At 38.0% G+C, this 15,670-nt stretch overlaps 1 protein-coding gene across 3 annotated transcripts in view; it reads left to right on the forward strand.

The window, feature by feature from the left end:
* Nucleotides 1-15,670, forward strand: part of malt3 (MALT paracaspase 3) — a 143,548-nt gene that overhangs the window by 124,749 nt on the left and 3,129 nt on the right. For 2 of the 3 annotated variants that reach the window (XM_028822870.2, XM_028822871.2), the window contains exons 14-15: nucleotides 9,439-9,593; nucleotides 11,263-11,382. In XM_028822870.2, coding sequence (XP_028678703.2) covers nucleotides 9,439-9,593; nucleotides 11,263-11,382 — 275 coding nt within the window. Of the gene's footprint in view, nucleotides 1-9,438; nucleotides 9,594-11,262; nucleotides 11,484-11,967; nucleotides 12,206-15,670 lie in introns of those variants that run through there. The other variant, XR_007933726.1, reaches the window with a different exon arrangement.

Below are 15,670 nucleotides of genomic sequence, written 5' to 3' on the forward strand. Positions count from 1 at the left end.
TTCCGCACCCCAAATATATTAACATAAAAATCAATTTTCCTAACAAATAACACTGATAAATTATATATACTGTAGTCTACCTTTAATAAATAACACTGGTAAATAATATAACTGATTATTAAAAGAATCAAAACAGGTGTCCAAAGTGCAGTAGAGCATTCAATAAATCTTTAAATAAATAATCCTTAAAACAGTTGTGAAGTGGAGGTTTAAAATACACAAGAATAACAATCCTTTAACACGAGGTTAAAACGTCAAAAGGATGCAGTCTTTAAAAAACAGACGACAATCCCTGGTGCTGCTTCTCTGTTAGCGTCTCACCTGCGGGCTCTGCAACAGGCGAGACACTCTTAATGCAGCTGACCTTCTCTACACCGTCCTGCTTCAGCTGTTTGGCTCGCCTGTTCAGCTCACTGTTCAGTTACACGCGAGCCAGCCTGCCTGCTTTTTTTTTTCCCTTCCCTCTCTCTCTCTCTCTCTCTTTCTTTTATTTTACTTCTTCTCCCCCTTAACCGGCTCGCGCTTCTCTATATATGCGGGGAGGACATGGCAGCTGCAAGCCCATCAGCCACAGGAACAATCATGGATGTGGGCAGTTTCCCACCTGTGCACTTAAGTGAGAAACGCAGACACCGCAGATCGCGGCTCGCAACTGCTACCACGCCCCCTCGCTAAGCCGCGAGCTATACCCACAGCCTGGCTCGTGGCTCGTTACGCGAGCCAATGCTCGCATTTAGATCTGAATTTTTCGCTCATACTTTCCTCGTATTTTGAATTTCTCGTATACAGAGGTGATCGTATCTTGAGGTTCCACTGTATCACCAAAAATGTTGACAATGCTATGATATAATGATATGTTTCAACATGAGACCATGATGAGATTAAAAATATTGATTTCCTTGTAGAATGCAGTTTTTGGAAAAAATGGAAACATGAAGTGATTGTTGTGGATTGATTGTGTGTAGGTGGACAACTGTACAATGACAAAGCTGTGGCACCTTGGCTAGTGTAACTGCATTCTATCTTGTGTCCTTTGCTGCCAGTGTCGGACAGATTTGCAATGGTCAAGTGGGAGAGTGACTGGCTGGATGAATACTAAGGTTCTAACAATGAAATGAAGAATAAAGAATAATGGCAAACATTCACAGTGCTTTCTTTTAACACTAGAATTACCAGAGCCTACGAAAAAACTTGTAGATCCGGCCCACCTTAAATCCGTTCGCACCTCTCCATCAGCGTCTTTTGTCCTGTAAATGTGCCGATCAAGACAAGCAGCAAGCAGCCTGCTATTCCACCCCCCACCGCCGCAGACCGTGCACAAACTTCTCCTAGCTCATGCCTTGATTGATTATCTGGGAGTGAAGTGCTAGAGTTTTAGAGTGGAAATAATAGATCATTATTTGGAACACATGCATTTCATGTGTGTTCCGTTTCTACAATAATCTGTGTAAACACATTGTTAAAACAGAAATGTTTGTCATATTTTAGTAGTAAATGACAAAATGTTGGCATAAACTATACAATGTGTGAAGCCTGAAGTCAAGAACAATAGTACAGAGAGGTCAGTTAAGTGGTATATGCAATCATCACATTCAAATGTTAACAGTTCAAACACACGCAAGGACCTGTCCTCCCTACATTTATGACGTGTGTACCTGTTGCAGTGCGCACACTTCTCTTTATGCTTTGGTTCCTATTACATTGAAAGGGCACCTGACACTGACTCAGTTTACTTTCCTGGCGAAAGTGGCTGTCTTGGAACAGAAGCTTGTCAATGTTGCATCCTCCTTTTATTTTTCCATCGCCTTTTCTAGTAAGATGCGACAACGAAGTTCCTCTGCAAAGTGAGCCATGAACACTCTCCTTTTCTCAGTGGCCTCCGTGCTCGCCTTGCACAGTACATGCGCGTTGATCGCTGCTAGGTCAAGCTTGTTATAGCACAAGCAACTGGCCACCTACGTGTTCCTGCGCGCACTGAATAAGCTCACGCCTTCTGGTGCACAATGTCGACGCAGCATGGACAAAAAAAAGAAAGAGACAAATACTGTATATGGAACATTGGGTATAAATTTATTGTACTTGTAAAAGTTAGATTTTTTCAGTTTTATTCTCTGAATCACGATCACGCTGTACACCCCCCCCCCCCCCCCCCCAAACCCTGCCCCTCCTGATCTGACTCTAAGTAACAGCGCCAGCATAAATTCACACCCAATCTGACGCTGTTTGTTTTCAAACAATATTGCATTAGTGCGATGATATTTTCTGTTTGGTGCTATTCAGGTCATAAAATGATTTCTTCAAAATGTCACATATATTGTCTCTCTTTCAGGTGTGTAATAGAAACCACAGTATAGAGAAAAGTGTGCGCATTGCAACAGGTACACATGTCGGAACTGTAGGAAGGATGGTCCTTGCGTGTGTGTGAACTGTTAACATTTGAATGTGATGATTGCATATAGCGCTGAACTGACCTCTCTGTACTATTGTTGCCTCTGCATGTCCTGGAGTACAAAAGAAACGGCACCATACATCGGGAAAAAAAATATGCAGTGTTATGCAAATTAATTTGAATAATATGAAAAATGTTGCAGCCGTGCAACAATGTTTTCCGAAATGTACTATACAGGTCATAAAATGAATAATTCCAAATATCATATATACCTATGTCTCTGTTTTTTTGTTTTTCTTGACATCATAGACCATAAGGCACATACTAATTCAGTGTAAGCAGGAACACTCAATAAAACTGAATAAAAAAAAAAAATAAAATGACAGTGAGATACAAAGAAGGCAGATTCACCAGCGTTTGTGTGTCAGCTTTTATCCCTCCAGATCAGAGAATGTCCAGTTCCATTGCCTCAAAACACCACTCACATTAACAGTTACTCTCAGTTTCAAATAAAAACTAACAGCGTCAGATCCCTGGGGCGGTTTTATGTATCGTGATCGTGAGTGAGAGAATAAAAGTGGAAAAAAAAAAAAAAAGGTAACTTTCACAAGTTCTATAAATGTACACCGTTTGTTACGGACGCAAACCAAATGTATGTTTGTACTGTATAATAATAACAGTAAGAGCAGCTCACTACTGAAAACGGCAAATGTAGGTGGCAGATGGGATCGAACCGGGGACTCTTGATTACAAGTCAGCAAATCTTACCGCTATGCCACGGAAGCTGTTGTATCGTCCATGAACCTTTTGTGAAAGTGTTTATTTGATCTTTGGACTTCAGGCTTCACACATTATATAGTTTATGCCAACATTTTGTCATTTACTACTAAAATATGACAAATGTTCTCATTTTAGCAATGTGTTTACACAGATTACTGTAGAAACGGAACACACATGAAATGCATTTGTTCCAAATAACTATCTGTTATTTCCACTCTAAAACTCCAGGACTTCACTCCCAGATAATCAATCAAGGCATGAGCAGGGAGATGTTTGTGCACGGTCTGCGGCGGTGAGGGATGGAATAGTAGGCTGCTTGCTGCTTCTCGCACATGTTGTTCTTTTTTTCTTTCAGTACACGTGGCTTCCCTGTTTATTTATATATCTAGTGACTTCTCTGCCTGTCTGTCTCTCTATTACGCAGTGCTCTGTCTGTCTGTGTGTTATGGATCTTAAAAATTAGTTATAAGGACAGTTGTTCCTGTTAATTGCAGTCTCAATTGTTAAAAAAATATTTGAAAAGGAGCATCCCACATGAAAATATAACTATCTCAGTAACTGACAGTGCATACCAATGTATAAATTTTATGTCCGTTTGAGGTTTAAAAGAAAAGAAAAAAAAAGCAACACTTCATCCCCAGCGGGGAATCGAACTCAGGTCTGTGAGGCAAGGAAAAGCTGCTCTGCGCTAAGAGGCAAATCTTAACGCGTTACACCACTGAAGCTGTTGAATCATGCTTGAAGCTTTTGATCTTTGGAACTCGGGCTTTATATATTCTATAGTTTATGCCTACTACATTTTGTAACATTTATTACTAAAATATGAAAAAGTTTCTGTTTTAACAATGTGTTTACACAGATTACTTTAGAATAATGATCTCTTATTTCCACTGTAAAACTCCACTTCACTCCCACATAATCAATCAAGGTGTGAGCTGGGAAAACTTTGCTCACGTTCTAAGTCGGTGGGGGGATGGAATAGCCGGCTGCTGGCAGCTTGTCTTTTATCAGCACATTTAGAGGACAAAGGATGCTTGGCGGAGAGGTGTGAACGGATTTAAGAAGCGATTTAAGGTGGGCCGGATATACGAGTTTTTTCGTAGGCTCTGGTAATTCTAGTGTTAATCCTAATTTATCATATTTCCTTCAAGCATATTAATATTGTTACATAGTGCAGAAATAACTCTGATTAATTTCATAATATTCACTTGCCTATGCATATGAAATTATTTCAATTAGTTTATGAAACAGATTTTATTGTAATAAAAACAATGCCCAACAACCACCAAACACCTCACCCTCCCACTCATTGGGGGTTGCTATAATATTTAGGAAAATCAATTCATATGGTTTACACTGCTATGTTGCAAGGCAGCATACCAAAAGTATTAACAATTACACAAAGAATAAAATATTAAAAAACAGAAACATAAACTTATGGTTCAGGTTTTGCGCACAGTCAGCACTGTTACAGCTCAGGTTGTTCTTAACTCCGCAGCTGTTACTTGGAGAAGAGGTGTCTGTAATTAGATTGAAAATGTGTGTAGATTAGACTTTTAAATAGGAAAGGATAGACTGAAGAGAACTTTAGATGTTTTAAGTTGCAAATTGTCAAGAACTATTTCAGTTATGAATGATAAATTAAGTCTATCTTAACCTTCAGCCCAGATGGATGGAAATATCAGCATGATCAATTTACACTGATTATTGCCAAGTTTTATTGGTTACAATAAGCTATGTAGGTTATAATGTAGACTATGGTCAGTAATATACAATTAAACAACAACAACATGCCACATCTTCTTTGGTCAAGTGTTTGTGAGGTGTAAGGAATCTTTAGCTCCTCCGACATGGATAGCACCTGTAACCGTGCTGTTTCAGGTCAGATATCACGGCTATTTTGTTTGTCTCCAGGGACAGGTCTGACCCACTGACCCTCTGTGTAACACTCAGACGTAAACTTGACTTAGCAGACATCACTGTGTGTATCGTCTTGTTCTGGACATTCTGCTAAACTACTCCATGTGTGTTATGTCAATGTGTTAAAGCAGCATAATAACAATGATGACACTGATGCATTCTAATTCTAATTCAGCGTGCAGTTCTTGTTTGCCTGCAGTGTTGTCGCAATATGAAAATGAAACTCATTCACCCCACTCCTATAACTGGTTTGATTTGAATTGTTCTCATGTTATTCTCTGTGCTTTGAAGAGCTAGTGTACATATGAAGTGATATGTTCAAAAATACAGGTGATTCAATACAATACGCAGCATTTTATGTTCCAGTAAGGGATGAGCAGCGACTCTACTGGTGTGTGTGTGAATGAAGTGAATTTGCCGCTGCCTCACCAAGTGTGAAGTGCAGTCAAATTAACACATTAAAAAAAGTAATTGCAGAAAATTTGAATGCATTATTTGCATGTGTTAACAGCAATTAATCAGCAGCTCTAATTTCAAGAAGTGGTGTATTTTTTGTGCAGTTTGGTTTTTGGTTTATTTAGGGTCAATGCCACAGAATTATATTTTTAAGGGTGACATATCTGTAGGCAAACTGTGTCTAATTTTTACAAAGAATAATCACCCATGTTCTTCCTTACAGAGAGTAGTATACCATGATAAGTGGTATTTTATTATTTAAAATGATCTGGTCTATCAAACATTGTGTGTTGTATATGGCCTGCGTTTTCTGGTGTCATTTTATAATATTTCTTATTTGTCTAATCAATAGTTTGGGAGTATATAGTAAGACATGAGAAATCACCTGATGTCAGCAGATGAAACATCTTCTTATATAATACGCTACCGTGGCTGTCTGTTTGTCTGTCCAGGATTTTAAATCCCCTGTAGCTTGCCAACCATTTGACTTATTGACCTGAAATTTGGTACACATATACTACATGACGTCTACTATCCGCTTTTGGGGTGATCATTTTTGTTGCTCTTTTTATAAATAAATTTTATTTTATTTTATTGTAGAATCAAGTCTCGGCAGCAGCCAGCAGGGCGGCCGTGCAGCACATGTGTACGGGTACCATTCTCATTCCCTATCACCTTTGCCATCACGTCCCCTACCTCTTCATATCTTAAATCATTCTTGAGGCAGATTGAAGACTTCAGTGCCAGCTTAAGTGAAAAATGAAACGTACTAAGCAACACAAACACTGACTTAATCAGTTTTAACCTGAAAAGATGCCGACGAAAAGAAGTGGGCCGCTAGGGTGGAGAAAAGAAGAGCAGCTCAGGAAACAGCAAGAGCGTCAACCTCTGAGCAAACGAATGCTAAACGTACAGAGAAAGAGGATGAAAACTCTACGTCAAGTGTATTCACTGCACGTTATCGTGCAGTGCGCCGTTACTGGTTTATCATCAATAATCAGTACTGGTAGGAAAAGTTATATCATAATGGTTAAAACAGATATATAATAATCAAAAAAGTTTACACTGAATGTTAAGCCAATGGAAGGAATTTAAAAAAATAATTATACATATACACTATCAGTAAAAAGGTAAGTGGTAACCTGCCAGAGGTTAAAAAAAAATATTTAGGTTACTTAAAACGGAAAAATAATGTCATTTTCAGAGTTAAACAAAAAGACCCTTTTCAGGGAACAAGTAATACATTACAGCTGTTCTGCTTTTTTCTGGAGGTGTTATAAAATTTCATGTTTACATGAAATTATATGAAATTGTCGTGAATATAGTAACATAACTTAGTTTGAACATAGTAACAGTTTCTTCTAAATACATAAAATTTGAATAGTTGGAACATTCATGACATCAGATCACAAGACAAATTATACTTTCAATCATTTAAATTAAAGACAAATTATGTGACTCAAAATTTTATTAAATAAAAAAAACACAATGTAGTCCAATTTTGTCTCTCTTTTAGAATTCTAAACAAATAGGATTTGCCGCTCTAACTGATAAAAATGTTAATCTGATCCATGAAGATTTTCCTGATTCCAGTGGGTGTTTTGATCAGCAATAACAATATGGCTATTACAAGTATTTTTTTTTTCATCTTTGAGAGATTTTACATATTCAACGTTAGTAATAAAAGGTGACTTTAACACTGTAATTAACCCAGAATTACACAGAAATAATGTAGGTAGTTTAAATGGGTTGGAAATGTTGAGGTACTCTGTGACAGAATTCATTAACTTTGCACTAAGATAACAAAAATTAGTCCTTTTCTAAGCTTTTATCTAAAAATATAAGTTGGACTACTGTCCTGTATGTTTGTTTTTTACATTGATTTAATATGGAAATCAACTGCATGGAAGTAGCAGTGATTGAATTCCCATTATAATGTGATTTTTAAAGTTAATAAAAAAATCCCATCCAGTTAGGATAGAGGTGGTCTTCCTTTAAAAGTCTAGGTCTGCTCCAAAATCATTCCAGTTACATAGGTTGTGTTTTCAGATGTACAGTCTGGATCTGAAACCAGCATTGAAAGACTACATCTCCTGCAAACGCTGCAATCGAGCTCCAGCCTCACTGGGTCACATGTTTTGGGCGTGTACCAAATTAACATCATTCTGGACCAGATGTTTTAAATGCATTTCAGACAGCATTGGAGTCACAATTCCTACTAACCCACTAACAGCTGTGTTTGGTGTACAGTAATCCCTCCTCCATCGCGGGGGTTGCGTTCCAGAGCCACCCGCGAAATAAGAAAATCCGCGAAGTAGAAACCATATGTTTATATGGTTATTTTTATATTGTCATGCTTGGGTCACAGATTTGCGCAGAAACACAGGAGGTTGTAGAGAGACAGGAACGTTATTCAAACACTGCAAACAAACATTTGTCTCTTTTTCAAAAGTTTAAACTGTGCTCCATGACAAGACAGAGATGACAGTTCAGTCTCACAATTAAAAGAATGCAAACATATCTTCCTCTTCAAAGGAGCAAACAAATCAATAGAGCTGTTTGGCTTTTAAGTATGCGAAGCACCGCGGCACAAAGCTGTTGAAGGTGGCAGCTCACACCCCCTCCGTCAGGAGCAGAGAGAGAGAGAGAGAGAGATAGAGAGAGACAGATAAAAAAAATCAATACGTGCCCTTTGTGCTTTTAAGTATGCGAAGCACCGTGCAGCATGTCACTTCACGAAGCAGCTGCACAGAAGGTAGCCAACGTGAAGATAATCTTTCAGCATTTTTAGACGAGCGTCCGTATCGTCTAGGTGTGCGAACAGCCCCCCTGCTCAATCCCCCTACGTCAGGATCAGAAAAATACAGAGCAAGAGAGAGAGAGAGAGAGAGAGAAAAGTACGTTGGGTAGCTTCTCAGCCATCTGCCAATAGCGTCCCTTGTATGAAATCAACTGGGCAAACCAACTGAGAAAGCACGTACCAGAAATTAAAAGACCCATTGTCCGCAGAAATCCGCGAACCAGCAAAAAATCCGCAATATATATTTAAATATGCTTATATATAAAATCCGCGATAGAGTGAAGCCGCGAAAGGCGAAGCGCGATATAGCGAGGGATCACTGTACTCCCAGATGGGCTTACAGTGGAGAAGGACAAGCAAACTGTGATCGCCTTTACTACACTACTGGCACATAGGATTCATCCAGTTCAGTTAGGTAAGTCTAACTCACCTCTGTTAATTCAATGGTTAATTGATGTTATGTACTATATAAAATTGGAAAAAATGAAATTCTCTTTTAGAGGATCTGTACAAAACATTTTTAAAACTTGGCAGGACCTAATCAATAAAATTTTAGAATAAGTGTTTACATGAGGAAGTGGATTCTCTCACCTTATTTATTTTAATTATTTTTATTTATTTATTTACTTACTTATTTTTCTTAGTATTAAATGTTTTACTCTGTTGGCCTAGCTCTCTTTCTCTTGTGTGGGGGGTTGATTTGATTTGAACTCAGTTTTGTAAATTTGACTTGCTTTTATTGAATGTTATTTGCTCCTAATAAATTGAATAAAATGTTTAAAAAAAGAAAGACTACATCTCCACATTAACTATTACAGTTTTGAAACAGATCCCATATATTACATATTAGTATTTGTGCTCTAATATCATTTAAAATGTTTATTTATTTATTTTTTTACACTAATCCTAGACTTAAATGGATTAGAATAGATAGATAGATAGATAGATAGATAGATAGATAGATAGATAGATAGATAGATAGATAGATAGATACTTTATTAATCCCAAGGGGAAATTCACATTATTGAATAGATTATACTTTATCTAAGAAGAATTCTGGAAATACTTATTGCTTGTCTCTTCATTTTTTTAGATGTTCCCCCAAAAAAAGAAGTCAAATTTGTCTGTGGTGTGGAAGTTGAACTCGGCTTCTCTGCACTATTTTCAAACGTCCTGATTGTCTTTGCAACTATAAAGAAGGCAGCTGCAGATACTTTGGATTGTAGCATCAGCCTGCAAAGCATTCCTGTAAGCAGCTTTAATCGTCTTCCTTTTTTTATATGTCCTAATTTATTTTATGACTTTGCTGCACCTGATCTTATATACAATGAGCTAAGTGTTTGCCTACATCGCCTTGCATCTTATCACATTTTGTTGTTTTTAAATATATAATCTCAATGTATTTCATTTATATTGAACAAAGCAAAATAGTCTCATATTTTAAACTAGTGTAAAATTATACAAATCTTTTTACTTATAAATAAATATGGAAAAAAAGAAAATAACTGATTCGGTAGATTTTTTTCTCCAGGGATGTTTTAGCTGGCCTGTCAGCTTTATGTCTGTGGGCCTTGCAGTTTTTGTTCATTCAAAGTGATGCAGACGGTACTCATGTGAAATACAGGGCTTAGATCTGAGAGCAAAACTTTTCATGTACCCCTTTAAGATGGCTCATTTTGCAGACATGTGCTTTTTTGTACTTATTTTTCCCCACACAATTTCGCTGCAGCACTTGCATTGATTTAATTAGCATCAGGAAGGTAAAGTTCTGACCTCCAGTTGTTCAAGTCTGGACCTAATGTTTAATTATAATGTTAACAGACAGATAATATTAGGCTTCCTTTATGTTAATTAATTTGTAACATTTCTAACTGCTTTGTTTTATTGTCTTTTTAAAATATCTCTTTTTATGTGTGTGCATTATTTAATTAGTAATGTGTAAATTGGTAATTACCTTTTACCTGTGAACTTGTTACAGCACTCTGAGCCAGCAAACCGTCAAGAGCGCAATACAAAGATAAACTTAAATAAACTGAAATGGGATTGTACAAGATTTGGTTAATATTTTCTGCATGTAAACTCACAATGGTGTCCTTAACTGTATACATTATATAATAGTAAACTTAAAACATAAAATCAAAAAACAAAAGGTGCATGGAAATGTCATGTTCTTGACCTGATGCATGTTAACTCAAGTATTATGTGAAAGGAAATGGTTTATTTTATTTAGTGTCCCTAACTATAAAGTAGAGAACTATTTTCAAAATCAAAAAAAAAACATGTATACCATTTTGTTTCCATAAACATATACCATGTATTTTCTAAAAGTTAAAATCCAGTCACAATTGCAACAAAAGCTTTACTTAACAAAAGCACTTAAAACAAAATTAATAAGCTAGAATAGAAATGGGCAAGTAAGACCACTGTGACTGCATCATTTCATTAAATCCATTATTTTAATTAATGCTTGTAAAGTAAGTTCTTGTTGGTTTTATTGTTTAAAACTGTTGCCATAGTAAAACTTTACATAAATTGCTGTCACTGCCCTGCTCCACTGACAGACTGAGGACATCGTTCCTCCCCCACACTATGCCACTCTTCAATTCCACCGGGCGGTAAACGTTAACATCATACAAAGTTACTGTCTGTTATACCTGCCTCGCACTCGCCACCTTGCACTTTTAACTTGCACTGTGTTTTTATTGCTCTTTAATTAATATTGTTTTTATCAGTATGCTGCTGCTGGGGATTAATAAAGCTATCTATCTATCTATCTATCTATCTATCTATCTATCTATCTATCTATCTATCTATCTATCTATCTATCTATCTATCTATCTATCTATCTAAACATATGTTGTTTAATTTTAGTTATTTCATAATTTATTCATTGCTACAAATGCATGTATTTTCATAGGTACTGGAGGATGTCTTCTCAAACCACAGCAGCCAATCAGATAGCTTTGATTCTTTTCAGTTGCAAGGAGGTGAAAATGCTGATAGTGTCCTTCGTCTGTGTGGTCTGCAGAAACTGAAGGTAATGATTGAAACTGAAGGTTAATAAATATCAGGGGAACTTACTGTACGTCTAAAGACCTTTGCTGTTAAGTGATCCAGATGTAGAGGTATCCTAAAGTTGTTCTATGACTTACTTTATTTAAGTATTGTTTTAAATAACATTTTACAAATACCGGCAGAGATATCCTGTTACTACATATACAGTATGTTGTGAAGTTGACACAGAGCTAGACAGTTTTAAGACACTCAGTGTACTGCATTGAAGAATTGAAGATCCTGCACATGTTAGCATGCTAATGCAGGGGCTGTAAGGAGGCAGAATGCCCTGCATGCCTGTTAGCTTATTAAGAAAGGTACAAAGCATGGTCACCAGTACAGCAAAGAAGGCAAAGCAACAGGTTTGAGGTGTGCAGTATTCCAGCATTTTAAAAGCAACAAAGGTCATGGGTCTTGAGATGTTCTTACCTGGTGTGCTAGTTCCAAAAGCAGCACAGCCTCTGAAGCAATAAGTGATTGGTAGGCTCTTCTGAATGTGACACCTGTTTGTGGTATAAAGTCACTACATGACCAGAGGCTCTTTTGAGTGTGATGCCCTGAAGGACAGGAGGCAAGAGTAGGAAAGAGAGAGAGAAGGAACCTAGAGAACAATTCAGACAAGTCCTTTTTTCCCTTTTAACCAAACAGCTTTCTAGTCACCTAGAAAGAATGCATAGGGGTCACTAGCAGGTGGGTAAATGTACTAGTCAGACAGGGAACTTCACCTGTAATTGTGCAGCACTGCTCTTGTATGTTTGATTTGTGTTTTGCTTTATGACTCCCCAACCCATAGTATTTTGCTAATAAACTTGTCATTTTATGTGTTGTTCTGGGTGTGAAAGGTTACCATGAGTGACTTGTATTATAATAATGCACAGAGTAGTATAAAAAAAAAGTTATATATATTTAAAAATATATATATATATATTATAAAAGTTATATAAATATTTTTTATAAATATGTGTGTGTGTGTGTAGACACTATTGTGGTCCCCAAGGGGTGCTGCAGCTCCCAAAACTCCCAACACAACAGGCTTGTTCCAATGAAACAAAAAGGTTTTTATTGTGTGAAATTCTTATAATAAAAGTTTCCCACACTACAACCACAACTCTATTTTTTCTACTCCCTGTACCTTTTCCTCTGCTCCTCTCAGCAAGCTTCACCATCCTCCTCCTCCCAACTCTTGCTCCCTGTGTTGAGGCAGGCAGTTTCTTTTATTCAATACCTGGGAGCACTTCCGGTGTCCTGAATCTGTGGCTAGGAAGCACTTCTGAGTGAGGTTGGAGGCCAACAAAGTAGGGCTTGGTAATCCCCTCAGGTGCCCCCAGTGGCACCCATGTAACCCAACAGGACTGAGCCAATGAACTCCAGTTGCCAACATGCCCTGTAGGAATCCATGGTGGTACTGTTTCAAGGGAGACAATGCCCTGCACAAACCGTCTTCCCCCATCCTTCCACGCCATATATATATATAATATGTGTCTGTCTGAGAACGCCATCAACGGACACTTGGACATAAATCCAGCATATGCAAACTTAAGAACATGTTCATAATAAACTGTACACCCAATACCCCCCCCACCCCACCCCCTCCATGTAATGTTTTGCTATATATTGCCTTTGATTCTTGTAAATCTAAGCATTATCCTCTGATGAAGACCCCTGGCAGGGGTTGAAAGCTCAGGAATAAAAACTACTTTATGATGCGTGATTCATTTTCTCTCCCTTTGTGGATCTCCAGCTGCAAATATATATATATATATATATATATATATTATAATCTGCGGTGGGTCGGCACCCTGCCCGGGATTGGTTCCTGCCTTGTGCCCTGTGTTGGCTGGGATTGGCTCCAGCAGACCCCCGTGACCCAGTGTTTGGATTCAGCGGGTTGGAAAATGGATGGATGTATATATATATATATATATATATATATATATATATATATATATATATATATATATATATATATACACACTGTATACACACACATATACATACATACACCGATCAGCCACAGCATTAACACCACCTGCCTAATGAGCATAGGCCCCCCTTGTGTTGCAAAAACAGCTCTGACCTATTGAGGCATGGACTCCACAAGACCTCTATAGGTGTCCTGTGGTATCTGGCACCAAGACATTACCAGAAGATTCTTTTAAGTTCTGTAAATTGTGAGGTTAGGCCTCCATGGATCAGACTTGTTTTTTCAGCACATCACACAGATTGGATTGAGATCTGGAGAATTTGGGGGCCAAGTCAACAACTTGAACTCTTTGCCGTGTTCCTCAAACCATTTTGCAGTGTGGCAGGATGCATTATCCTACTGAAAGAGGCCAGTGCCATCAGGGAATACTGTTGCCATGGAAGGGTGTACATGGTCTGCAACAGTCTTTAGGTAGGTAGTATGTGTCACAGTAACATCCACATGAAAAGCCCGTGGTTTCCCAGCAGAACATTGCCCAGAACAGCATACAGTCTCCATCAGGTTGCCTTCTTTCAGTAGTGCATCCTCCTGCCATTGCTTCCCCAGTTAAACAACACACTTGCACTTGGATGTCTACATGACCTAAATGAAAATGTGATTCATTAGGCCAGGCCACCTTCTTCCGTTCCTCCATGGTCCAGTTATCATGCTCACATGTCTATTGTAGTAGCTTTTGGCAGTAGACAGGGGTCAGCATAGGCACTGTGACTGCTCTGCGGCTAACAGGCTCTGCCACCTTTTTCTCATGGCCAGCATTAAGTTTATCAGCAATTTGTGATACAGTAGCTCTTCTGTGGGACTGGACCACATGAGTTTGTTTTTACACCCCACATGCATTATTGAGCCTTAGGAGCCCATGAACCTGTCACTGGTTCACCAGTTGTCCTTCCTTGGACACGTTTTGGTAGATACTAACTACTGCAAACCAGGAACACTCCACAAGAGCTGCTGTTTTGAGAGGGTCTGACCCAGTCGTCTAGCCATTACAATTTGTCCCGTTTCAAAGTTATTCACTTCACCCGTTGGTGGTTTTAACTCCATGCAGGGCGCATCTGAGACGTGAAGCCTGGTTTCCTTGCTGTGATGCCATGAGAATGGAGATAAAAAATTTTATGATAAAATGGGAGTCTATGGTGACCAACACTGGACCCCATAGCAAACATTATGAAAAATGAAAAACAAAAAACTTGTACATTACTCATTTTGCATAATCCACATGTTAGTTACCCAATCATATGCTCACAATGTGCATAATACATAACAATGTTTTAGCAAAAACTGTAAGTAAACACCAAGCATGAATAGGAAATTCAGTGCATTTGGGACTGAGATTTTGTTTTGAAGATCCCCCTCTCCCCTATTTAGTGGCCTAGAGTCCTACCTTCGGTGTTGGTTATGCAACACAAGTAACTTGAGATTTTTTTTTTTTTATCATAGACACTTTTGATGTTTGCTGATGTTGGTCACCATAGACTGCCATTGTGTCATAAAGTTTTTTTTATCCTATGGAAACATTAAAAGATTAAATGTTTTTCTCTCATCACTTATAAAACACTTGGAGTATGTATAACATACTGTATAAAGAAAATATCATTTTTGGGGTGAGCATTCCTTTATGATAATACACAGACATAGAACAGCTTGATGTCTCTTTCTGACCAGACTTTTTTTTCACTTTTCTTTAAAAATACAATTTTTGTTCAACTACTTTGTGATAAACACACACAGAAAAACAAATGGGAACAAGCCGGCCATCGCACTGTCAGCCATCTTTTTATTTGCAGCTCATATCTTGGCAGTCAAGACCTCAGAATCTTAACACTAGAATTACCAAAGCCTACGAAAAAACTTGTAAATCCGGCCCACCTTAAATCCCTTTGCACCTCTCCGTCAGCGTCTTTGGTCTTCTAAATGTGTCGATAACCCCAAGCAGCCTGCTATACCACCAAACCCCCCACCTCATCAGAATGGGCAAAAACTTCTCCCAGTTCCTGCCTTGATTGATTATCTGGGAGTGAGCTACCCAGAATTGTAAGGGGAAGTAATTTGATGTGTGTTTTGTGTCTACAACTATCTATGTAAACGCATTGTTAAAACAGAAACATTTTTCATGATTTAGTAATAAATAACAAAATATAGACATGAACTGTATAATGTGTGATGGCTGATGGCCAAGTATCAAATAAACACTTTAACAAAAGGTGCAAGTGCAATACGCCAGCTTCAGTGGTGCAGCAGTTAGAACTGCCGACTTATAATCCAGAGGTCGTGAGTTCGAAACCATCTC

This window comes from Erpetoichthys calabaricus, chromosome 17 (genome assembly GCF_900747795.2).
Source record: "Erpetoichthys calabaricus chromosome 17, fErpCal1.3, whole genome shotgun sequence".
In the NCBI taxonomy this organism is placed as follows: domain Eukaryota; kingdom Metazoa; phylum Chordata; class Cladistia; order Polypteriformes; family Polypteridae; genus Erpetoichthys; species Erpetoichthys calabaricus.